Source organism: Octodon degus, unplaced genomic scaffold (genome assembly GCF_000260255.1).
Source record: "Octodon degus isolate 3935 unplaced genomic scaffold, OctDeg1.0 scaffold00057, whole genome shotgun sequence".
Classification (NCBI taxonomy): Eukaryota; Metazoa; Chordata; class Mammalia; order Rodentia; family Octodontidae; genus Octodon; species Octodon degus.
The window spans coordinates 1,794,471-1,820,042 of record NW_004524633.1 but is presented as its reverse complement, the minus strand read 5'-3'; the positions used below and the strand labels follow the sequence as shown (position 1 = coordinate 1,820,042).

The following is a 25,572-nucleotide window of genomic DNA, read 5'->3' as shown; positions in this document are numbered from 1 at the left end:
CAACTCTTATTTCAAGTGAGGGGCCGGCCAGATAGCTCAGTGGACTAAAGCACCTGCTTAGGCAGAGTGCAGCGGCTGGGGTTCAATCCCTGGCATGCTGTACCAGCCCCGCCCCTGGGGTGCTCTAAGACAGCGATTAAGACTGGGTGTGGTGGTGTGTGCCTGTAATCCCAGTGCATGGGAGGCTGAAAACAGGAGAATCATTACAAGTCTGATCTATGTAGTGAGACCCTGTAGACCCTGTACTAAAAAATAAATAAATAAATAAATAAAATCAGGTGACCCTCATGGCTTCCCACTTCTAAATGAAAATCAGAGCTGAGGCAAGCAGCCTACTTCCTCTGCACTGAGCTCTCCCCAGGACCCCAGCACGAGCATCGGACTGCAAGAATGGGCACGAGAGGTCTGGGCTCAGCTGAACGGTCGTGCTGGCTCTAAACGTGGACTGTCCAGCCCCAGGACAGGGTCACCCGCACAGGGAACCCCAGGCTGCTCGCAAGCTGAATCAAAGCACCGGCGCTTTCCCTGTCTAAGAAGACAATTTGATTTCTCCGGGAGGCCTCTGAGCTTCCTACGAGCACAGGCAATCGGGGGTTGCTAAGGAACAGAACCTTCCTCTAAGACAAAACCTAATTCAATCTCTGCCCAGGATTCAATAGCAAATGCTCAGCGTCCTGGAATGACAACCCGGCGACTCCAGAAGCTCTTAGTTGCCCAGGTGGCTTCCAAATGACAAACAGAAAATAGTTTTAAACACGGTTCCTACACAATGGACACGGCAATGGTAGTTCTTTGGGCAAAATCAGGTATGAAAATATCTAATTAATTGTATGCAGTAACCAGCGTTAATTCTGAGTCAGAGCATGAGATTTTGGGAAGTACAAGTGTATAAAGGCAACCGTAGCAACTGAGGAGCAGCAATAAACGATTTCAGGCAGGCAGCAGCCCAGGGAAGCGCAAGCTCAGGGGCACAGAGAAGAAAAAACACGGGGCATAAGGCAGCCGTCCCTGACAGCACAGCAGAGGAGCAAACTCTGAGGCATGTAGCCACTTCTGCAGGACAGGAAGCTGGGAACGCCCCAGGAACCTGTAGATGGCTATCGCAACCAAAACCCAGGGTCATAAGCTGAACCGAAGTGCGGGAACAGCGGCTCAGGATGCACAGCTCAGAGGCGCTCGCGCGCTCCCGGTCCTCTGCCCGCGGAGTCTGTGGAGCGCGCTCCCGGTCCTCTGCCCGCGGAGTCTGTGGAGCGCGGGGGGGGGCAGCATCACCCTGTTCTATGGACCAAGAGCCCAAAGCACGGGCCGGAGAGCTGCCAGGTGGCGCGGGGCAACTGCTAACCCTGCCGCTGCCCTCAGAGTTTGGCTCTGGAATCTGCAGTCCGCAGGAAGAACTGGGGCCAAAAGAACAAAAAGTTCTGTGTGTATGTGTGTGGAACTCAGAAAACTCAAACAAAGGCTTTAAATTATTTGTATTCTTTGCCTCTTAAAAATGCAACCCATAGGGCCGGGGAAATGGCTCAGTAGAATAAGTGCTTGACTGGCAATCTCAAGGATCTGAGTTCAATCCCCGGTTCCGCAAAATAAATAAATAAATAAATAAATAAATAAATAAATAAATATGCAACCCATAGTAGATATAGTCTGAAAAGGAAACTCAAACACAGATATAGAAGGAAAACAAAATCAGAACCTTGCCTCAAGCAAGAGTCATTAAAATTATTGTCTTAAAAGACCATGGAGGATGGAGGCGAAGAGTCCCCAGCTAGTACTGTACCTCTACAAGTTTCCACTAAATGAATTGGTTCCACAAGTCAAACCAACCAATAAGCAGTGAATAAACTTTAAGCAGAAAGCAGCTGGGACAAAGATAACACGGCAGCGAGCTTTCTCTGCTAGACACCAGGTCGACCCCGGCGCTCCCTGAGCTGCAACGCAATCCTGGAGGCGCGCAGGTGCAGCCGGAAGGGCTGGTACACGGCCCTGCAGACAAGCCGCTTTCACGGTGCCCAACACAGTTAGAAGCTAGAAGCTCACTGCGGAGCGAAGAAAACCAGGACAGAAAAGAGTGCATGCAACATAATGCTCTTCTATTATTTTTCAAAATCTGGCAAAGGCACCTGCAGTTTTCGAGGTCAAGACAGAGGCGACCTTTTGGAAAAAGGAAAGAAATAATGAAGGAAAGGAGGCACGTAGTGGCTTCCAGTGACAGTCACATGGCGCTTAGTGACCTGGACGCCGTCTGTGGGGGTATGTTCTGGATGGAAATCCTAAGAGCTACATTCAGTACTGTATGGTTTTGTTTGTATAAATTTCCTAAGCTTATTATTTTAATCAGATTTCATTGGTACATTTTAGATATACATGATCACAGTCATCATAGAGAATCTGTACCTGCTCATGATACTTGACTCTTTTTCTTTCCCATTTTCCTGCCCATCTTTATATGTTTATTTTTATTCATTCATTCCTGAAGGAAATTTGTATAAATAAGGTACACGTTCTCACTGCGCAGCTCGGACGTGTGGTGAGCCTCCTGCTTTCAGCCTTCCCAGTGCTGGATTGCAGGCGTGCACCACTACGCCTGGACTCGGTGGCCGGCCCCGCTGGCCCGGGGGTGGGACCGGCACAGCATGTGGTGCTGAGGATCGAACCCCGGCCCCTGCACTTGCCTAAGCAGGTGCTTAGTCCACTGAGCTGCCTCGCTGGCCCATTATGTTTACTTTTTAAAGATAAATAAAATAGTGTAACGTGAGAACTTTCAGTTTTAACTTGAATCTTTAGTAAAGCTGTATTTTCAGACAATAAAATATTGGGTTGTAGATTGTACATTAGTATTACAGTTTCTATGTAGATGTCCCTAGAGAGCTTCCTGTGCTCACAGGAGGTTTTTCGGGGGACGGTGTGACTGGATATGGGGCTCACAGCTGTCTCACCTTAGGAGGCGAGAAAGGGCAGCAGATCCTGCCCTCCACTGCCCTCCTCTCTGCTTCCGTGGAGAGTGGGTATTCTGTCCCAGCAATGAAGAAAGTGAACTAGTTCATGAACATCACAGCCATGCTGGGTGTGTACCTGGTACCAGAGTTAGCATGCTCTAGTGATACACATAATACAAGATGTCTGGGAATGGAAAAACAAATAAGGCAGAGGGGAGACGGATTAAGCAAAATCTTGGTAATTACTGAACCAGGAAGAGTAGTGTGTGGAAATTCACTGACTCTTTATGTTTGTGCTTGGAAATTTTCAAACTGAAAGAAAATACATCCTGTACGGGTCATGTAGGGGCGTCCTCACCTAGGGTGGGGTCAGCTGTCCTGGGGATGCGCTCACCTCATCTGACGGAAGTGGAAGAAACAGGCTTATCCTCACAGGCTCACAGGACGGTCAGAAGGACCACGGCCAGGAGCGCCTGGGGATAGCCTCTGTGCTGTCATCCCAGAAGGGACGGAGGAGCTGGCGAGTTTTTTCCAACAAAACCTCCTTGTTCTGAAGCTTCTCTTACTAGGGATGGATGTGAGGTGGGAAACATAGCCCAGGCTAAATGTCAACCTCTGTGACCGCCGACCGGGCCTGGGCATAGTGAGGCCCTTGGCTCTTTGATCTGGGCCCCAGAGGCTCGGATGAAGGCACCTCCTGCACAACTCAGTTTCCTGGATGGAAACAGAGCCCAGACAGTGAGGAAGGCAGGGCAGGCAGAACTGGGGTGCGGGCACGGTAGTGGTGGGCATGTGCCGTCACACACCTTCAACCCTGGGAGGACGCTGGTGTTGAGGGCCTCTGGTATAAGCCAAGGACTCCAGGTGACAGTGAGGTTGCCATAGAGTCACCGACAACAAATGTGCTCGGGTGGCACCTGCATAGAGTCCCAGCACTTGGGAGGCTGAGGAGGAGGAACACAAGTTTGAGGCCCACCTAGGTCACTTAGCCAGACCAGGTCTCAGAATTTAAAAATCAAAGGGGCGGGGATGCAGCTTGGTGGTGGAGCGCCTCTGGGTCCCGCCCCAGCGCTCCAGCAGGGGCCTTGCCACACACTTGGGCCAGGCTGGGCTGTACAGTGAGACCCCGACTCACTCGCCCAGAAGAGCCATGGCGTGAGGCCCATCCTGCCATGCTGTGACATTTCTAGAAACAGAGGGAAGCCTTCATGACACGGAATATGGCAATGATTTCATGGATATGACATCAAAAAAGATCAACAAGTGTGACTTTACTCAAATTAAAACTCTCATTCATCAAAGAACACAACTGACAGACTAGAAAGAAGGCGGTCCTCTGGGAGGAGAACAGGTTTGGTATGGGTAACATCCAGATTATACAAAGAAACCCAAATAACCCAACTTAAAAATGGGCAGAGGGCTCAAGTAGAAGCTGTTCTTGGTGATGAACAAATAGCCAAGAGCAGTGACACGACTTTCAGCACTGTGGACTATTAGGGAAGCACAGGGAAGAGCCACAGGCAACTTCATTTTTTTTTATTTTTTATTTTTTTAAATTTTATTTTTTTATGTGTGTGTGTGTGTGTGTGTGTGTGTGGCCAGCTCAGCCCACCAGGGGGCGGGGCGGGCTGGCATGTGGCACTGGGGAATTGAACCGCGGTCCCTGTGCTTTGCTGAGCTTGTTCTAAGTAGGTGCTTTAGACCGCTGAGCCATCTCACTGTCCCTTTCCCAGGTTATGAGCAGACATTCTGGTGCGTGAAACCGCAGTGGCTGAGGGACGGACGCCGGCTCCAAGCTGCCTTTCCAGAGTAAGGAGCTCAGCTGACAGGCAGTTAGGACTGCACTGGGACATCAGATCGTAACCTTTCCTACAACTAAAAGAAGGTTCTTGAGTACAGCCACACCTTGCAGGCCCTTCACAGCCTCAGACAGCTTCATGTAGCCCTGGAAAGGGGGAGCACTGTCCCCAGACAGATGCTCCCCTCTGTCCCAGGCCTCAGAGTGGCCGACTGGACCACTGCGTCTCAGGGAAGTGCAAGCTTGTATCTAAAATTAAAGTTTAAAACTTTGTTTTAAATACAATGTTCTGGATGGGGTGTCACACACCTGGAATCTCAGCACTCAGGAGGCTGAGGCAGGAGGATTGTGAAGTGGAGACCAGCGTGCATTACGAAGTGAGCTCGAGGCCAGCCTGAGCTGCACAGTGAGAGCCTGTCTTGAAAAAACCAGCAATGGTGTGAACCTCCAAAGCAGGAGGGGTCGGCTTTGCGCCAGCCAAAAATACAGAAGTGAAAACACAGCATGTGCTAATCCTTCAGGCTTAGCTACCAAATCCTTTCCCTAGGTAGACCTGCAAAGGAGTTTTGTGTAATTTTGAGCTGTGCAGTTCAGTCTTCTAAAGCCTGTTCCACTTTGTACCATTCCAGCATTCACAGGCAAATGATCTGGTCGCATGCACGTAAGCGGGGTGCAAATGACCGGCTTTCAGTGTCACCTTACAAGCCACTAGGAGGCTTTACTGCCAGGCTTTCTTTTCAAATTACAACTGGGGCAGAATTTAATTTTTTTTAATATGCCAAAGAAATCTCTGGAACCTTTAACCTGCCAATCTATCATAATGTTAGTTAACTAGCTAAACTGGATTTAGCCACAAACACAGTCACATTGCTTTCTAATATGCTAACATGCTGTGGTGAACTACAACAATGACAAAATACACATCGCCCTCTAGAAAGCATTACACTAGAATAAACAACACTAAACTAAATTATAACCCCTTAAGAACGCCAAGAGAGTCAAAAGGGTTTTGAGCCCAGGCAGTCCACCTTCCAGTTCAGAGAGGTAAACACAAGCAAGAGCGTGGCTCAGACAGGGACACCTCGTGCTGCCCGACGCTGTGCTTCTGAGTGCTTGAGGTGCTCCAGGGCAAGGTGCTTTTGGTCTCAGTCCCCAGAAGCAAACAAGTGGTCTCAGGGGATAGGAAGTGGTCACGTCCAGCTCTGTCCAGGACTCCTAGCGAAGTTGGAATCCTGGGACACCAACATGCATTTGTCGCCAAGCCCTGGCCCTGGGCTCCTGAGGGCACAGGTGCGCGCCCCTTCTCCTGCGTGTCTCGGCTGAAGGCTGCAGCGAGAGCAGGCCCTCTCGCCAGCTCGCGGCCACCCGCCCTGTGCCCCAGCCCAGTCACTGCTCTACACTGTGGGCCTACGCTGGGGCGGTGCCCCCGCCCAGGTCAGTGCAGTGCGCCTCTCGGGCCCAGGCCAACTGTCAGTGGTCGGCACGGGTACAAGCTCCCCGAGCGACGGTGAACTGGTCCGAGCTTTCCCTAGAGCCAGGAGTGACCTGTGGTGGACAGGTTGAAAGTAAGACGCATGGACTTGTCCTGCTTTGCAAGTGTGGTAGACTGTTGGCCTATCACAAATGTAAAATACAGACAAGAGTGAGTAAAGCACTGCAGAGCATTTAAATAAGAAAATCCAGAGCCGGGGGGATTGTGCAGTGGAATAAACGCTTCCCTGGCAAGCGCAAGGGCCTGAGTTCAACCCCTGGTTCTGCCAAAAATAAATAAGTAAGTAAGTAAATAAATAAATAAGAAAACCCAATGGAAACCTAGGTGTGGCATTTTTACCTTCCCACCCCGTGTTCACCAAGGAAGAGGCAGCCTCTGCCAGAAAATGACCCTAAATGAACCCGACTTTCGGTTACATTGCCTCCTTAAATCAATTCACAACACCCTGCTCAGCATTAGAGCAGTTAAGATGATGAATGCTTAGTCCACACGCAGTGCGAACCTGAAATATTTTAATGGGACGTGAAGTACTACAAGTGAAGCAACATAAACCCATGCGGATGACTCGTCTCCACGCAAGCGCAAGAGCAGCAGAGTGAGTCCCTGCAGACCGAGGCCCGGCCTTCAGCTTGCTGCTGCACACAGCTGTGTGCAGGAGGCGGGAAGAGGGAAACGGAAAATTAACTGCACGCAGAGCGTGGGACATGACTCTAAGCCATGAGGCAGTAGCCAAAGCCACAAAGTACTTCAGAATTAAACACGTGTACAGAAATAGAAACCTTTATCAAGTAGTAAAGATACGGTGTGATGAGAACCATGCAGGATTCATTCTGACCAGGAGCCCTGGGAGAGTGACAGACGTGACACAAGCCCATGTCACTCTGAGACACGTACCAGTGCTTAGCAAAATTTCTAGAACACAAGACTGCCTTCATGCACTATTTTACTAAACTGCAAGGGCACAGAAATTCCCAGTGACTGCATGTATACAGTGCAGTCCTCAAAGACTGCAGATTCCTGGGCTCCGCTGTGGCTGTGAAGCGGGAGCCGCAGCAACCTGGGGTGGCGAGGTGGAGGTGACAGGGATTGGGGGATCGAAGCCCACGTGCATCTGTTATCTGCACACAAAGCCAGAAGAGCCAAAAACTGCCTCATGTTACGGGAAAACGGGCCAAGTGGTTCTTGGAGTCTGAAGAGAAGCAATGGGGTCCACAAAGCTCTGTCAACGCAGGCTGAGAAGGGACACAGGAAGGTGACACTCAGACATCCAAATGCCGCTGTGGTTATGAAGCAGGAGGTATGCAACGTGGACAGCTGTCACTACCACTTAGAATGAATATTGCCCCAAACCAAGATCGCAAGACAGCTCAGGATCCCTACCCTGCCACCTTTAGAAACGTTTCAGGCAGGAGGAAAGTTCTGCTCAATGACTTTGGCAGCAGGGCCGGAAGTAAGGCTGGCAGCTGAAATCCGGAATGCAGCACAGACCCTTGTGTTGCAGGAGGAAGAACTCAATTTGCGAGTGTACTGCTGAAAAGAAAAAGGCTCTACTGCAGTATCTGCCCTTCAAGCTCACCATTGGCTCCGAGAGGCGAACACACACCAGCAAGGAGCCCTCGTTGTGTCCAAGCAGTCCTCATCTTAGATAGAAAGCAGCTCTAGTTTTGATAGATTATTTTTAAAAAGTCAAGCAAAAGCATATGCATAAAATTGCATTGTCAATCTAATAGTATTTCACAAACACATGCAAACCAGGGTCCCTGGACACGCTGCCAAGTGCTGTAGCCTCCTCTGGGGAACTGAATCGTGTGGCTAAGAGAGGGAAGGGCCTTGGCCACAATTAGCAAGACCCCTGAGGGTGCTGCTTTGCAATTCAGAAACGCTGTCTTTTGCTTACGACAATGGTTCCTTAATGGCATTCTGCTTCCATCTACAAAATGCGGAATACTCAGTCTTTAGATTAATCAGAATAACCTCATTCTAATGTAAATCGTCTTCCTTTCTTATTGTGGTACTTGAAGGGTACTGCGGGAGGACAGTGCCAAGGCGGTGGCTCTGAGGCTCCCTGTACCTTCCTGACAGTCTCATAAACGGCTCCACTTTTCAGAAACATCCTGAGGATGATTCAAGCTACAATAGAAACACAACATGCAACGTGAGGTTGGCCCCTAATGCCCACCACCTTGTATGCACAGACGTGCCCTCACCCTCTTGCTTTTGTGGGGGTCTCGGGGTGTGTCGACTGCACCCAGAAAGACCCCGCTGTGACAGCGACAGGACCTTACCTGGGAAGCCCCTGTGCACCATGGTGGAGCAGTGCTCCCTTAGGGTGTCTGCATCTCCGAGAGCTGCCCAGCGCTGGATGCAGCTCCAGTCCTCGGTCTGTCTTCTGATGACCTTGGGTCTTCTTCCCGTCAGGTTTTCTCCTGCGGGGCAACCTGTCAGTCTGCTGCTATCCGCAGCTCCACACAGCCACTGGCAGGCGTGGAGGAAGCTGCCTGGGAGAGTGTGAGCAAGAGGCAAATCCCCGCTTTCCCGCGTGTGTCCCTGGGACGCTGGCGCTGCCGCCCAGCCACCCACTAGGTTCCTGCTCGCGCGTCAGGATGACAGCCCCATTCCGCGGCAGGAAGCGGTGCAAACGCAGCCATTCATTCCGGGGCTGGCTTCAGTTAATGCCATTTTAACGACCCAGTTTTCCTGCCAAGAAAGAGCGCATCACTCGAGTGGCATCTCCAGCGCAAATCAAGAGCAGACCTGCGACCCCTCTGGCCCGCAGCATTCAGCGTCATTGTCAACTTCTCATCCACTCCCGGGGTCTGTGACAAGGAACTGAGACCACCCCCACCGCGTCCTGGACCCCCAAGGGCATCTTAATGTGCTTCCAATAAAGACTGCTACCGCAGTTGAGCCTCCACATGAGCCTCTAAGGGATTAAGTAATGGAAAAGCCTCGTAACTCCAGAGAGATCACTTAAGCATCTTGAAGTTTCTTAGGCTTCTTTCAAAACACTGCTGTGTGCCCCTCTGTGTGCCCCAGCCTGGCCTGAGCCACCTGCAATCACTTAGAGCCATTACCAATGAACATGATGTCCTCTCAGCTCTGTCTGCAAAACGGAGAACAGAAAACACGGGGAGCTACTCTCTCCTGAGCGAGGCAGCTCTGCATTTACAGTTGCAGTAAGCATACCCCACTGCTGCAAGGGCGGAAGCTCAGGGGCTTTCAGAGTGAAAGCAGAGTAAAAAATAGTCAGTGTCCCCATTCTCCAGTTACGGGGATAGAAGTAAAATAATTTACTTAGTTATAAATAAAAGGCTGATGAACTACGTAGGAAATGAGAAAAAGGAATTTATTTTCTGTATTTAGTACAAGGTCTACAGGGTCTCACTGTGTAGATTGGACTCTAGTGATCCTCCTGTTTCCAGCTTCCCAAGTGCTGGGATTATAGGTGCGCGCCACCAAGCCCAGTCTCAATCCATAGCTCGGCATGCCTTGGGGGTGGGGCTGGCACAGCACGCCAGGGATCAAATCTAGCGCTGTGCTCTGCCGAAGCAGGCGCTTTAGTCTGCTGAGCTATCAGGCGGTCCCTGAGAAAAAGGAATTCAGATGAAACAAAAGAAAGCATATCTTAGCCTTTATTTCTTATACTTTCTCTTCTATTTTGCCTTGTCAAAACCAAAAGTCACCAAAAACAATTACCAGAAACAAAAGAAAGTAAACCTTAGCCTTTATTTCTTATATTTTCCCCTTCAATTTTGCCTTGTCAAAAGCAAAAATTACCAAAAACAAACAACACGGAGATAGCAAATAAATGAAAATACGTTTCAGTGAACGTGTAGTGTTGGAATCACTAGTGTTGTTTGTAATCTTAGCATTTTTAAATGCTCGGCACTATTCACCGCTGATTGTAGTGAATCTACTGGCAAAGCAGAGATCCACCAGGGTCCCCCCGATAGAGGTGATGCAAAGAAGAGATGAACTGTTCAGCCAAAGAGCTACCGGCTGCTCAGTGGGTCTCGCCCATGCCTTGCTGGCACCAGCTGGCCCAGCGCTGGGCAAGAGCCTGGCTCCACGCGCCACCACTGGGGGGTCCTGGCTTCCAGCTCTTCAACTTTGAGTCAGCCAAGCCCAGAGGGGGTCCCTACCAAGCAAGACGCAGTGGCACGCTTCAATTCCCCTTCTAAGGAGCACTCATCAGCCTCTTGCTCTCAGGGAGACTTTCTGTAAGGTCCACCTATCCCGACAAATGGGGATCTTGGTTCTGTAATACTTAGGTTTGAAGCACTGTGAGCAGCTTTAAATATACAAAGTTGAGTAGTTTGCATCACAAATACAACGCTGAATGATTTTTAGTAAACTTTTTGAACTTTGCAACCATCTCAACGATTCAGTGGCAGAACAGTCTCCCGACCCCAGAGCCCCCCCGCAAGCCTGACGTGAGCTCTGGTGCAAGCCAGCGGCATCCCCGCTCCATGCAGTTGGTTGGGACATTGTGCGTGAATGGCCTGCCCCAGGCTGACTCCTGACTTCTGCTCTCAATGATGGGCAGTGTCCGGTGTTTGGCTGTGATGAAGGACGCTGGCCTAAATGTGCACAGCGGGGTCAGTGTGGGCACACACTGAAGGCTCCCCGGGCAAATACTCTAGACCTGCAGGGCGGCAAGGTCAGAGCACACTGCACCCAACCACGAAGAACCTGCCACTTCTACCAGCAGGGTCCAGGAGCTCCCGCTGTGCTGCTCACTTTAAAATTAAAGTGCGGGGGCTGGGGAGATAGCTCAGTGGAATAAGCGCTTGCCTGGCAAGCGCAAGGTCCTGAGTTTGATTTCTGGTTCCCCCCCCCCCAAAAAAAAAAAAAAGTTCCAGCCAAATAGCTCAGCGGATTAAAGCAGGCGCAGGAGCCAGGGATTCAACCCCCAGGCCTGCCATGCCAGCTCCGCCCCTGGGGTGTGCTGAGACAGCCTGTAATCCCAGCTCTTGGGAGGCTGTAAACAGGTGGATCACAAGGAGTTTGATCTAGTAGTGAGACCTTGAACACCCTGTAGACCCTTCCCTAAAATAAAAAAAAAACAAAACAAAAAACAAACCCCCCCCCCAAAAAAAAAAGTGGGCCGGTGATGCGCAGTGGTGTCAGGGTCCATTTCCCCAATGACAAATGATGTGACATTCTTCTTCAGTATTTGGATCTCTAGAGAGACACCGCTCCAGGTTTTTGTCCAGTTTTAAAAACTGGGTTGGTTGTTTCGTTATTATCGACTGTGAGACAAAACATTCTTTCCTTCCCAATGAGCACACTTCCTGCTGGGATACACAATGGATTAAGTGAAGCTGAACCCAGATTATGGAACATTCTTCTCGGGAGCCTGGTGTGCATTCTTCTCACTGAGCTTCCTAGCAGCTCAGGTTTGGCTAAGGCATTTGGCACTGGTCTCCAGCAGGCCCAGAACACCTGGATTTGACCAGGCAGAGCAGGGGCCCGGAGACGGGGCGGGGAGCCACGAACATGAAGGTGGGACAGGGCCGAGATCCAAACACACTGCCGCGGGGCTTGCGCTTCTGTGTCAGTGCTCCAAGGGCTCACGGGCCCAGGGCTGTTTATCACTACAGTGCGACACGAAAGTGATCAAGGATGATGATGATGGCGAGCTTTATCCTTACAGTGATTAAAACAAAAACTACACAGGAAGGTGCAGCAGTGGTCGAGAGATTAAGCCTGACAAAGTACATCTGTTCTCTTTGTGCATCAAGGCATGCTCATAAAAACTTACATCCTCCTGTGCGGCAGGACGACAGACCGAGTCACCTTCTAATTCTGTAGCCCTGTCCGGTGAACTCGCCTTCACTCTGCAGGGTAACCTGGAGCAGCGATGTTCTCACTCCTTAAATGTCCGTCAGACCATGAAAATTTTTAGATTTTCCGTATATTTCTCCTCTATCCAGAATAAAGGGGTTGCTTCCCTGGTGAGCGCAAGGGCCTGAGTTCAATTCCCAGTTCCGGGAAAAAAAAAAAAAAAAAAGAATAAAGGAGTAACGATAAAATGTTAACTCCACAACACCAAATTCCAGCAAAGAAAACTTAAGGTCACAGACCAGTACGTCCAGGAAAGATCCAGCTTCTGTCTGCAGAAAATGAGGAGGAAAATGAGGAGGAGAGAGGGGAAGCCAAGGGGGAATTACTGCCTCTCCCCTCCCTGCCCCGGAGAGCGCTGGTGACCACGAAGCGTGAGAGGAAACGGTAAAACACAGAGCACTGACTTCAAGCTTCATGATTTTTGGCTAAGATTTTCAGGCATTCTTTTCTCTTTTCTTTAAGTGCTAGAGAGTGAGCCGGGATCTCGCGTGTGCTGAACGCCAATGATGAAATTCTAATACATTCTTGTACCAGAATGTGATTCTGTGGTGCACAGTGAAGAAGTCCGTATTATTACTGATAATAATAGAAAGCTAGGGGCTGTAGAGGCGGCTCAGGGGCACGCGCGCCTGCCTGCCAAGCACAAGTCCTGAGTTCGACTGCCGGTACAATAAATAAATAAATAAGCTACTATTAGCTAATGTTTCTGGGGCGCTTTCTATGGTGTGTGTGTATATATATACACACCTGGGAGCTTCACACTGAGCTACAGCCCCAGTTCTTTCTTATTTTTTTTTTCTATTTAATACAAATCTTTTATTGTCTCATTAGAATATCACAGATTGGCTTTACAATCCAGAAGCTTGTTTCTGCGGCTGGATTAACTCCTGGATCTTACTCATCTGGCCGCTGAACTGTTCCCTTTTCAGAAACATAGACACCATCCAAACATTTTCTGATATCCTTGTTTTGGACTGCTGTGGCTAGCTGAATCAGAGCAGCTGAATTTGAAACCAGCTGTGTCATTTCCTTCAAGGATTAGCTCATCGTTCTGGGCTTGAGATCCCGAGCAAGCAACACCTGCCCTCATACGAGCTCGGCGAATGTATTTTTCACCCAACAAATTCTGGATTTCGCCGAGAGACTCATTCTCCTGAATAACGACGTTGATGGGGAAGTGAGCACACACGGACCTCATCTTGTAACGGAAGCCCAGCGTGACCCCCTTGATCATGTTCTGTACGTGGCTACAGATCCTGCGGACCGTTGCCAACTCCTTTCTGTTTCCCCATCATTTGTCAACTCGGAGCCTCTTTTTTTTCTTCCCAATAACTGTGCGTCCTTCCAGAGTGATGTCGACATTTTCTGGAGTGTTCACTGTCTGATTGCTAAGAACGGTCTTCATTCTTGCAGGAGATGCAGCAAAGGGCTCTTTCTTATTTTTTATTTTGAGACAGGATCTTGCACACGCGAGACACTGCAATGGTCCCGAAGTAAACCTCTGCAGATACACGTCCACACATGCACACACACCGTACACGTCCACATACACATACACACCATGCTCGTGTGCACAGCGGGTTTCCTCTGATATACAGCTAGAATCTGAATTATTCAGTTAATTTTTTGATATAGCTATCAAATGAACCATCAAAAAAGATAAATGAATCCTTATTCCAACCACCAGTACATGAGAACGTTTATTTTTCTACAACCTCTTCAATGTGATTAATAGAAATTTATAAAATCTTCAGTAATCTGATAGGAAAAAAAATTTCATAGTAATTTCTATTTCATGATTAGTGAGGCTGAACAGATGTTTTGTCTTCATTGCTAAAATTTGTTGTATACTGCCTGATCTTCATTTTTCCATTCTTATGTCTTTTTATTCTGCCTATAGAAATACATACATATGTACTTTTAAAAATTTTATGTAAGAAAATAATTACTTTGCTATATATCCCCAAAATGTATTTTAAAAATCTTGAGTTTTTAATATTTTTATGATTTTAGTTCTTAGAATTATATGATTCTTTTGGAACTAATTTTTAATTTTGGTGAAAAGTAAAGATTTCTCCTTCCCTCCCCTCTCCCTCTCCCCTCCCCTCCCCCCCTCCAGTTTGCTGGGCAAGCATTCTACAACTGAACTAAATCCCCAGCACCCAACATTTTTTTTCTGGAACGACTATATATCTCATCATTCACTGCTGAATCAGTCCTGTTTTTACTATTTCAAAAGGAAATTTTATTTATTTATTTATTTATTTAGTCAGTTAGTTAAGTTAGCGGTTCTGGGGATCAATCCTGGGACCCTGCACTTGCCAGGCAGGCACTTACACCACTGAGCTTTAACCTCAGCTCTCCAAAGGAACTTTTCTATGTTCTTAGGTTTTTAAAATTTTTTTTTATTTTTTTTTTTTTTTTTTTTTTTGCAGAACCGGGGATTGAACTCAGGCCCTTGCGTTTGCCAGGGAAGCGCTTATTCCACTGATCCATCTCCTCAGCCCCTATGTTCTTAGTTTTAAACAGAGCCCTGGGTCCATTTCTAGGTCACATTCAGTGGAAAGCCTGAACTGACATCACTGCCACAGTTCGGGGGCCACCAGCTCCAGGCAGGACACTCGTCCCTTGTCCCTGGACTTCCCGCCTTGAGGTGACAGCCCCACTCTTACCTGAGACTGCTCTGCACCAGCTGACACACTGGGTGTGTGAGAGGTGCGCCTGCCACCTGGCATCTGGGAACCTGGCTGCGTCCAGCTGTCCTTTGGTGCAGAGGACAGCTGCCTCTCCCCCAGCAGAGTGCCACGTGGCCACGGGGCCGGCAGTGCTATAGTCGCCAAGAGCGTGGCCACCTGCTGAAAACCTTTGATGTGGCACAGATTTGGGTGCTAGGGGAAAACATGTTCTCATTGTTTTTCTTTTCCAAAATTGTCTAGCAATTCATTTCTATGTCCATTCTCAATCAAAGTGTTATATTTTTAAAGGCCTATTCCATTTAGGATTTGGATTCAAATTGAAGAAAGCTTACACACCACTTAGGAATATGGAAATCTGGAGTATACTTCCTCTTCTGGCCAGAACAGTGTGTCTTTCTTTTCCCTCAACATTCTTTAATGAAGCCTCAAGGCTTTCTTTAAAGGAAAAAGGATAGAGCTCGCCGACCTGTGGTCCATGCATTCTTAGATGGCCTTCAAGGCTTTCACCTGACAGCAAGCTGACACTCAAAGTGGCATGTGCGTGGGTGTGCGTAAGTGTGCATGCGTGTCAGACAAGCATGCAAGTTCCTGCGTTGCAGCGTGCTCCTTCCCAGGACCGGGCTGGTTACAGCTTTCCCCAAAGTGCCCAATAAGTCTCAAGACGTATAGGCGGCTGCCTCGTATAGGCTGTTTCCTCTTGTGTTTCTCCTCTTTTGGGGGCTCTAGGGAGGGGACACGGGGCTTCCAGGTGCCAGGTGAGGATTCTATTCTGCACAACTTCAGCCTGAGCTCTACAGTTTTAACTGCAGCTTTTCTAGGTAGTTACTAGTTTCTACTGTTATTGTTATTAGGCAATTTATAGCATTTAAAAGCAGATGATAGACAGTAGGTTTTTCATATATATAATCCATATACAGCCTTACTTATTGTCGCCAAAGGGTGTTAAGTTCTGAAGTGCTGAGCTCGGCAGTACTGGAGTCCTCCACGTCATGGTCCAAAGCTGAGTGCAGATGGACTGGGGGCTGAGGTTTGGGACAGGTTCCCTCCCACACCCTGTGGGAACATGTGAGGGCTATCTAGAAAGACTCCTTTTTAAATTAAATACTTATATTTTATATATGTGTATAAATTTCACAGATGCATGTGGGGTGGAGGGGCTGCTAAGAAGCAGAGCTGGGGAGTGTGGAAAGCCCTGCCTGATAGGCAAGTGTTCTGAAGTTCACAGTAATGTGGTCAGAGCCCAGCAAGGACGCAGAGTCGCCAAGGTGCACACGCTCACCAGTGACCTGCATGTCTGCTGAGGGAGCTGGAGCTCGGGAAAGCTGCTGTCTGGAAAAGTAATGCAGGGCTGGGGAGACGGCTTGGCAGTCTAAGTGCCTGCCTGGCAAGCACAAGGACCGGGGCTCGATCCTCAGTACCACGTGCTATGCCAGCCACCAAGACTGGCTGTGGCGGGACATGCCTGTAATCCTAGTGCCAGGGAGGCTGAGAGGGGAGGATCACTATGAGTCTGAGCTGTGTAGTGAGGCCCTGTACCAAATAAATAAATAAAGATAAAAAAAAAAAAAAGTAATCAGGGCCAGGAATATAGCTCAGTGGCACAAGCACCTGCTTGGCAAGTGCAAGGTACTGAGTTTGATTCCCCATACCAAAAAAAAAGGAATCCCCTCTGGCCTCACTGTGCCCCAGAGTAACAGATTTAATGACAAGCCAGAGGACAGAAGGGCTTCTGTAGGGGGAGGGGGAGGGGGAGGGGGAGGGGAGGTCGGAGCCCTGGGCTCTGGGATCACAGCACACCCCACCCCACGTCCTAGACTTGGAACTTCCATCAGGTGGCAGCAGGAGAGAGGAGCCACTCACCTCCCAGACCCGGAGGGCTCCCGTGGGAGCCAAGGGTGAAGCCCACCGCTGCTGCAAGGCATACCTCACTGAGTGGCAGGCAGATGGAGATGCTGGCTCTGTGCTCGAGACCAGGCGGGGCTTTCCAAAGAGTAAGAATGCTGACAGGAAAGGAGGTTTGCCCTTCATCCAAAGAGCCCTCCTCACCATGGAGGTATGAAAGTCATGGAGTAAACACGCAAAGGACATGGCGCACAAGCCTGGAGTCCAGCTACTGGGGCAGCTCAGCCACAGGGTCATGAGTTCCAGGCCTGCTGGGCAACTTGGAGAAACTGTCTCCAGACAAAACAAAAAGGGCTGCAGCTCAGGGTCAAGTGTGTGCCTGGCACATGTAGGCCCTGGGTTCAATCCCTGGTCCCAAAGTGGGCAGTGGGGGACTATAAATTTGAGAAAAATGGGAAGGAAAAATCATCAGTGTTTGCTGATTTACTTACAAGGAGGAGAAACCACAAAGCAAAGAGCAGACTCCTCCAGGCATGGCTGAGTGAGAGTGGGGAGGTGGGTGCCGCACCTCGGGGGAGGGGTTCAAGCGCTGGCAGTGAGTCCAGCAGCATCATCGCTAGGCCCAGGCTGACCCGGGAAGGTGAGCGGAGGAGGGCAAGGCTGGGGCCAGGCTCTGGAGGCCCTGGGACAGCCAGCCAGCCAGCCAGCCAGGGCCTCTGTCCACCCTGCTCTCCACAGGGCCTGTGGCTTTTGCTGATACTGACGGTTCTGCCCTCAGTGCCCAAGCTCCACCGGCACCTGAGGCAGGGCCTGTGGCAATGAGGTTTCGTTAGGTGCAACTCACGCTATAGACCTTGTTCCTGTGGCTTCTTGGCTCTTCCTTAAAATTCAAGCAAATTTGGCTAAGCTGATGAGGACAAGAATCAGACACAGTATGTCTTGAAATATGCACAGCGAGAAAGGGGAAGGGACCCAAAGCAGGAGCCTACTGTGCCCATGGCACCCTGTACGTGCGCGGCGACATGGGCTGCTCTTCCTTGATTCCTTTCTGAGACGACCTCCCTTCCTCCTGTCAGTTCCTCGGGGCACAGCTCAGCGAACGCTCCTATCTCCAGCTTCCTTGGCCTTCCAGCAGCGTGTCAGCGGCCACAGGGCTGCGTGACAGACACCTGCTTCCTGGACGCCATCTCCTTGGCCCACTTTGGTCTCCTGCACGGGCTCTGGTCGGGGCTGCAGCTGCACGGTGCGGGGCTGAAGCCTTGGCAAACCTTCGGCCCGGGCCCTCACCACCTGGCTTCAGAGTATGGGCCTGGGCTGGGCAGCAACAGCACCATCCTGGAGCTAAGCAGACAGTAAGCTGGGGACCATCCGCTCTTCTGGAATGAGAGCCGCCCGGGGCCATCGGTTCCTGCTTCCTGGCCTCAGGTGTACCCTAGCAACAAGGGAATCCAGGCGAGTACTTCTGCTGTGTAGGACGCAACTTACTTGCCGCAACTCGTTCACTAAGTTTAATTGCAATTAGCATTTTATAAATAAACTAGGGTAGAAAAACGGTAAAATCCACCTTACTGTGAAGCTGAGATTTCGCAAACCTGTCTCAGTGCTGGGCCTATGCCTCCGTGCACGTGCGCAGGGACTAAGGACTGCAGCTGCTTCCAGGACTTGTGGTCCCAGAACTGCTCTGCTGGCTGAGCGCCGGCCGGACCTTCACTCAGTCCTGACCAGGGCCTTTCCTAGCCCTCCCGATGCGGCATCATCCAATGCACGTGTTTTCATAATGCCTTTTTGTATCTCACTTATTATTATTCTGCAGCACTATGTATTCAAACTAGGGCCTTCAACTTGGAGTAAATACCCAGCTTTTTAATCTTTAATTTTAAAATGGGGTCTCATTAAGCTGCTCAGGAAGGACTTGAACTTGCAATCCTCCTGCCTCAGCCCCCCAGTGTTGTTTTCATTTTCCTATTGCACTTTATCCACAGCACTCACCACTGTTTCAACTGTCTTCTCTTTATAGCTTTCTCCCCCGCTGGACTCTCAGCCCACATTCCCTGCCATTCCCACGGCCAGAGACCACGTCCCCCCCACCCCGCCCACGGCGCCTACTGTGCTGCCCAGCGGCGGCTCAGCCTTTGCCGGCTCCAGACGACCACGAGCATCTCACGCCTGCGGCCCGAGCCAGCGCCTTCCAGGCCTGGGTGCCAGCTGCCCCCCAGGGCTGAGGGCCGGGAGCGTTGAGCAGCTGCACTTCCTCACCTTGAAGCAGTGCTGCATCTCCAGACGGTGCAGCTCCGACAGAACACTGTCCCGAGCGCTTCTGGTTGGGGTGATGAGCAGCACATTAATTTGGGAAGGGTTACAGGGCAGAGAGGAGCCGGTGGGTCCTTTCCCAGGAAGGCAGGCTTGTGGCCGCCTGCCTGGACCGTGAACTTGGACCTCTGAGCTCTCCAGGCTCCCCACCACGCAGGGCTAGGAAGGGAACCCAGGGGAGGCGCCTACACAGCTGAACCAGCTTGGGGGAGCTGGACCCACAGATGTTACAGGCACAAGCTACCAGGAGGCCTCTGGCTTGCCGTGCAGGCCCTGCTGCTGAGGGGGGCGACCCCTGCCCCCAGCTGGTGTACCCTCGACCTCGCGGCTTGGAAATCGCTTTCACAGCTACTCCGCGCCCATTTGTGTGGCACAACAGTGTAGCCGGCGGCGAGGGGCTCTGCAGCCTGGTCCCTGGCCTGTGTGACTCTGCTGTGCTCCTTAAGAGCTCCGCAGAGCCTCAGTCTCCCTCTCTGTGCCGCCGGAGCCCCCCAGAGGTGACGGCATTGTTCACACACGCACAGGCCTCAGAACGGTGCCAGGACAGGACGACTCTCACTCCTACCCCGAGCTCTTTGCACGCCTGTGGCCTCAGCTGGCCCAGGAAGCGTGCCGGAGGACAGCCTGCGTCAGCTCGCTGATGAGCAAGCAGGAGCCAAAGAGGGGAAACAAGGTGTCCAAACACAGGCCACTAAGTGGTAGACAGGGACAGCCGAGCCCTCCTGGGAACCCAAACCAGGCCTCCTGATAGCCCGGCGAGCGAAGGCTGGCCGCCCAGCACCCGGAGGCCGCATCACCAACAGCCACATGTGTTCTGCGTGGCGTGTGTCTCAGCACTCAGGGCACTGCCAGCGCCCCGGTCATGGGCAGCACCGGCAACTGTCACGTGTCCCACGCCACAGAGGCCTAGGGCCACCGCCTGGCAGCCAAGTCAGCTGTTCCTGGACCCTGTGCCCTCCCTGCCAGTGGGGACCGACCAAGAGGAAGAGTATTGCCTCCGATTTGGTGACAGGCCCCTAACACAGTCTCTAAACGCACATAATATTCAACCAAGGTCTGTTCATAGACACAAAGAAATCATGGAGAAAAGTCAGGTAAGGTTGCATAGGAAAAACCGAGTTTTTCAAAGCCTGGTTGAACACTATACTTATGTATGTTTGTGTATTTTATTCCTATTTCATATTTCTCAATATAAAGTTATCTTACTAATGATTATTAGTAACACGGAGAGCACCAACACCTGCGCAGACGCACCGTGCGGGCCTCATCCCCACACGGCCTGGGGAGCGGGGCCTTGACGAGCTGTCAGGGCGCAAGGAGAAGTCAGCGAAACCCTTTCCGTACCGTAGAAAGGAAGCTCGCCCAAGGAGACACACATGTACATCCCGTTACAGAACCCATGCATGAAGACGTGGCTCAGGGGACTTGCATATATTCCTAAACTGTATGCCCATGACCCAGCTTTAGAACATTCACATCACCCCAAAGCAATTCCACAGCAACAGTAATCAGAACTGACCCTGTACACTGTCCACAAATAAAAACATGCCAATTCTTGGAAACAAAGTCTCCACTAAATACACATATAATGATGCAGATTTGCAGCACTGGGGATCCAACTCAGGACCTTGCGCTTGCCAGGCCGGCGCTTATGCTGCTGAGCTATAGCCCCAGCAAGGATGCCTATTTGATTCAGCTGGTGTGAAAGGAAATTGTGAGTTCTAAAGGATGGACAGGACTCGTGGCCATCCTGCCACGTCGAGGTTGCCTCAAGTGAGGGACGTGACCACGTTGACATTTGCTCACTCCACATAACAGCTTAGATTCCAGCCCCAGGATGACCAGGGACTCAGAGCAGAGGTCTGCAGGAAAGCCGTGTGCATGCAGAGTCCTCGAAGACCGGCTCTGCCAGTATTATGGAGAAAAGCTTGGAGCAGACTCCAGAGTTTCTGTGCACACTGTGAGGGACCCACGGCCTGCGTCTGCCCACAACAGCAGTCAGCAGAGCCCAACAGTGCGTCACACTCACCGTCGGGCTGGGCGGGGTCCTCTTCCTCCTGCTCCTCTTCCTCCTGCTCCTCTTCCTCCTGCTCCTCTTCCTCAGCCTCAGCTGGGGCTCGGTATGGGGGAGGCAGCTTCATGGGCGGCGGGGCTGCTCCTTGCCACTGAAACGCAGAATAAAATTGGAGAGAAGGGTTAGCTGCGTTCACCCACCCGGTTCACTCTGCACTCCACAGGTGCAAAAGGACTGCCTGGGGCCATCTTCACTGCAGCCAGTTTCGCTCCTGCCTTGAAGATGATAAAACTTGTGCTCTTAGGCTTCCATATTTCATAAGAGGGCTTTGATGTAAGCACACAAGAATCCAGATGCTCAGCTTTGAAGGCTGCTGACCTTCCCAGGGCGCAGCCTTCCCTGGGAGAAGGAATGCCTGGCACCTGCATTTTCTTTCAGCTGTGAAGTGCACCCTTCATTGTTAACATACTGATTTCTATCAAAGACATTTCTTTAGAAAAAACTGTCTGATGTACTAGTTCTGCAATTATTTCAATATTTTCTTCAATTAAGTTACAGATTTTATCCTTTAAAGATACTTGAAATAAACCATCAAGATTTTCTAACTGGAAAGGCATTATCTGTAGATGGTTGATTCATATTGCAATGTTTTAAAGAGAAACTATGTAATTATTTCTGCATAAATGAGCTTTTATATGTCAAATGAAAAAGCATAATAATACTTGAATTAAAGTAGAATAAAGCTCTATGATCAGGTTACCTTCATAGAATGGAGACATTCTCTTATACATGGAGAAAAAAAACATGCCCAACTTCAGAACCAGCTCATGCTGCTGCAGAACATGGGAGTGACCACGGGAGTGACCACGGAGCCACCAGGTAAGGGCTATTCTGCTGCTGCTTCAAGTGCATTCAACTTGTTCCACAGGACGAACCCACCAGTTGGCCTCGCCCAGGGAGCGGCTGCGGCACGTGCTCTGCAGGGAGTGGGCAGGGAGAAATTCCCCCAGATGGAAGAAAGGCCGCATTTGGGACTCACTGAGGAGCACGCGTGTTTAGCTGAGACGCTATCTAAAGAAAGCAGTGCCTCTACGTATTTGTAGAAAATCCCCAAATCAAGACACAATAGTGATGTGGAAAAGATGCCGCGGGGGAAACACGTATTAAACAGCAATACAAGAATGTGATCACAGAGACTCTGCAAGGCTTTCAAACTGAGGAACAAATATAAATCAAATGAAGAGAAAATGCAAACTTGCTTCCAGAGCTCTTTTTCTCAGAGCCAGCTTTGCTTGACATCACCGTGCTGGGAACAGGACGGAGTCGAAATTCACACCTGAGGCAGGCATTCCTGCGAGCAGGCTTGAAAGGTGCACCCACAGGGAGTCTGCGCGTGGCTTCGTGTGGCTTCCCAGTGGCCCTACGCATGTTTTCTTGAAGGACAGTGTGACATCCCATGACACCCTGCTGGGCCCAGGAAAGGCAGAGCTGGGCTGAGGCTCCCTGGGACAGCAAGGGGCACACAGCTGGGCAAGTGACATCACTCCCTTGGGCAGAGGACCCCCACACCCCTGCACCTCCCTCTAAGTACAGCCTGGCCCCAGGCACGTCCAGCAGGGTGGGCTGGCCACTGCACTGCACTTGTCGCTGTGCCGAAGGGGCCTGATGGGTAAATCCCGGGCAGAAGGCAGCGGTCCCCCGCGATTCTGGTGCAGTAGCACCTGTGCAAACCTCACCCAGAGAGGCAGCCCCTCTAGGGCCGTGCAGGGTCAGCTGCAGGGGTACAGCCCCTGGGGTACAAGCGGCCAGCTTGGTGTGGGCCACGGCTGGCCAGGGCCCTTCCCTCCGCACCCACCAACACCGTGCCGCACCCACTTGGTCCTGAGGTCTGAAACCTGGGCGCTCGGGCGCAGCTTCAGGAGCCGCACTTTTACTTCTTTGTTCTCTGGCTGTTCCGGGGCGGGCTCACCTTCCAGACCCAGCTCCCGCGGGGCCTCAGCCGCATAGCTGAGCAGCTGTTGGCCCATGCACACGGGTTCTCGGCTCCCAGAGGAAAGTATAATTCCAACAGATAACAGAACTTTACATTTTTTAAAAACCATGGTTTCTCGGCCTTTTATTCCCAATTCTGTTTTGTTTCTGACACTGGGTCAAGTACGGGTATGGGGCACCTGGTGACCTTGGCTCTGGTCCTGCAGTCACAGCAGCAGGAAGAGAGATGGATGCATGCTGGTGTTCTGTCCTGGTCACTTGGGGTGCTTGCTGGGCGTGTGGTATCTACTCTATGCCAGCCCCAAGGGGACCCAGTCTCCACTGCCTGAGAGACCACAGGGAGCACGTAGCGTGGGCCAGGCATTCTCGTTGGCTTGCTTGTGCCTTTGTACTTGCACATGCGTTGGGTCCCTGGGAAAGAGCACCTCTTGCCAGATACGGTGGCACACACCTGTAACCCCAGAAGCTTGGGAGGCTGAGGCAGGAGGATCCCCAGTCCAAGGTCAATCTGGGCAGTTTAGTCTCAAAATTTAAATTTCTTTAAAATTTGATACAGGGTCTTGCTGCGCAGCTCAGACTCAGTGATCCTCCTATCTCAGCCTCCCCCAGTTCTGAGACTGCAGGTGTGTGTCACCATACCTGGTCTGGGGGCCGAAAAGGCATGTCTGGGGTTTCGGGCTGGCATGGCCTGCAGTACTGGGAATTGAACTCAAGTTCTTGGGCTTGCCAGGCAGGTACTTAGACCGCAGAGCTATCTCCCCATCGTTTAGCGTCAAAATTTAAAAAGGGAACTGGGATGTAGCTCAGCATATAGCACTTTTCAAAATGCACAAAGCCCTGGGTTCATTCCCAGTGTGGGTGGGTGGGTGGGGCTGGCGGATTAAAAGCAAACAGCATAAACCATGACTTGGAGTGATGAGGACCTCTGAAGGGCCACCAGTTGCGCCCACGCCCACTGACTCTGAGGGCTGTGCCAGCGGCCTGGCACCCACACGCTGCCACACTGCTGCTCATCCGCCAACGCTGCCCTTGCTGTGGAAGGCGCTTTGCCACTAGGTGTGGGTCAGAGACTGAGGACCCGCGCAGGGCTGGGCGGACTAGGACACGCTGGGATCCCCCGGCTCATGCCCTCAGGGCTGGGCTGCACCCCGCTGGACAGGTGTCACCTAGGGCTCCCTGGATCCCAGGGTCTTCGCTGCTCACAGAGCCCCAGCGCGGGCAGCACCCAAGACTGGGGCAGTGGGCTGCTCACCTTGGCTCCCTGGGGTCCTACAGGTAGCTTCCCGAGCCCTGTTCCCAGCCTCTCCTCATGGGCAGTGGCTTTGGTCCCCAGAGACGGACCCCTGCCCCTTTCTTTTCTTGTCCAGCCTACCACAGCTGTGGGGGAGGATCTGGGTCTTGGATCAACAACTGAATCCATTAAATCCCAGCACTGAAGGAGGCTAAACTTTCTGGGAAGCCCTCTAACCACATAGATATGGTGGGTAATATTTACAACGAGTGGCTCCTAACACATGACTAGGTTTCACCAACTGCGAATCCCACCTCTGTGGGGCACAGGAGGTGGCCCATGCCTATGGGCACTGCCAGTTGCTGCCCCTAAAGCCGAGAGATGCTGTCTGTTCAGGGACCCTGCATTCACTCACAGCAATGTGCTTCATGCCTGTCAGTCACAGGCAAACTCTGGGCAGTGGGATGGGGGGACACAGAGCAGAGGTGCCCTGCCCCCCAGGCCGACACTGGGGCTCTGCGGGCCGTGCTACACAGGTCTCCCACCGTGTCTTGAGCAGCTGCCAGGTTCTCTCCTGGTGGCCCTGCCACCCTCGAGGCCAGGTGTGGAGGACGGAGACTCTGACAGGTCCCAGCCTGAGTACCAGCTGCTACGTTTTTATGGCCCTGACTCCGCATGCTTGAACCCCAGACACAACCGCTCATCTTTCTGCCCCTTTGCCACCCAGTCCTGGATCCCTTTCCCATGCACACAGGGGAGCCCCCAATCAGCTCCGTACAGGTCACTGAATGTGCCCCTCAAACTGCGCCTCCGACGGAGGAAGTCCATAGGCTCAGCCTTCCTGTCTCAGGTAGGAGGACCCCCTCTCCCTCAGATCCTCTCCCTGTCCTCCTCAATGGCACAAAAGGCGCACTCTCTTCTTTTACTTCTCTGTTCCACCCAAAGCTAACGCTTGGTGCCTTGACACAGACCAGAGAGCCTCGCAGCTGCAGGCGTCCCCGCTTTTGCGCTTCCTCAACGAGTTACTTTCCTGCTCTGCTTGCCTCTGCCCTCTGCTGTTGCTAGCGTGCATTCAACACTGTCTCATTTCTCACGGGGGAGCCACTGCTCAGTTCTTGGGGTTTCCTGTCTTGGTTTTTCAATCTCAGTCTCAGAAATTGTGAGCCCACGTTAGGAAATCCCTTATATCCCCATCACATCCTGAAGCTGCCCTTAATCCCTCAGGCAGGGCTACTTCCCTCCAGCCCCAGGGCAGGGCACTCCTGCTGCCCATCCCTGGCTGGGAGGAGGGCTTGGTGCACAGGGATGGGACCTCACAACTCTCTCTTCCAGCAGACTAGGCCCTACTGGAAACGTTCCTTCCCACCCTCCAAAAGACACACCGCTGAGATGCCTCCTTCATAATCCTGACTTC

The 25,572-nt window shown here is 51.3% G+C and overlaps 1 protein-coding gene across 2 annotated transcripts in view; it reads right to left on the bottom strand.

Moving 5' to 3' along the window:
* Patj (PATJ, crumbs cell polarity complex component) overlaps positions 1–25,572 on the bottom strand; it is a 203,310-nt gene that overhangs the window by 70,328 nt on the left and 107,410 nt on the right. Inside the window, exon 28 of one of the 2 annotated variants that reach the window (XM_023718315.1) lies at positions 20,951–21,086. In XM_023718315.1, the coding sequence (XP_023574083.1) occupies positions 20,951–21,086 (136 nt within the window). Of the gene's footprint in view, positions 1–20,946; positions 21,087–25,572 lie in introns of both variants that reach the window. The other variant, XM_023718316.1, reaches the window with a different exon arrangement.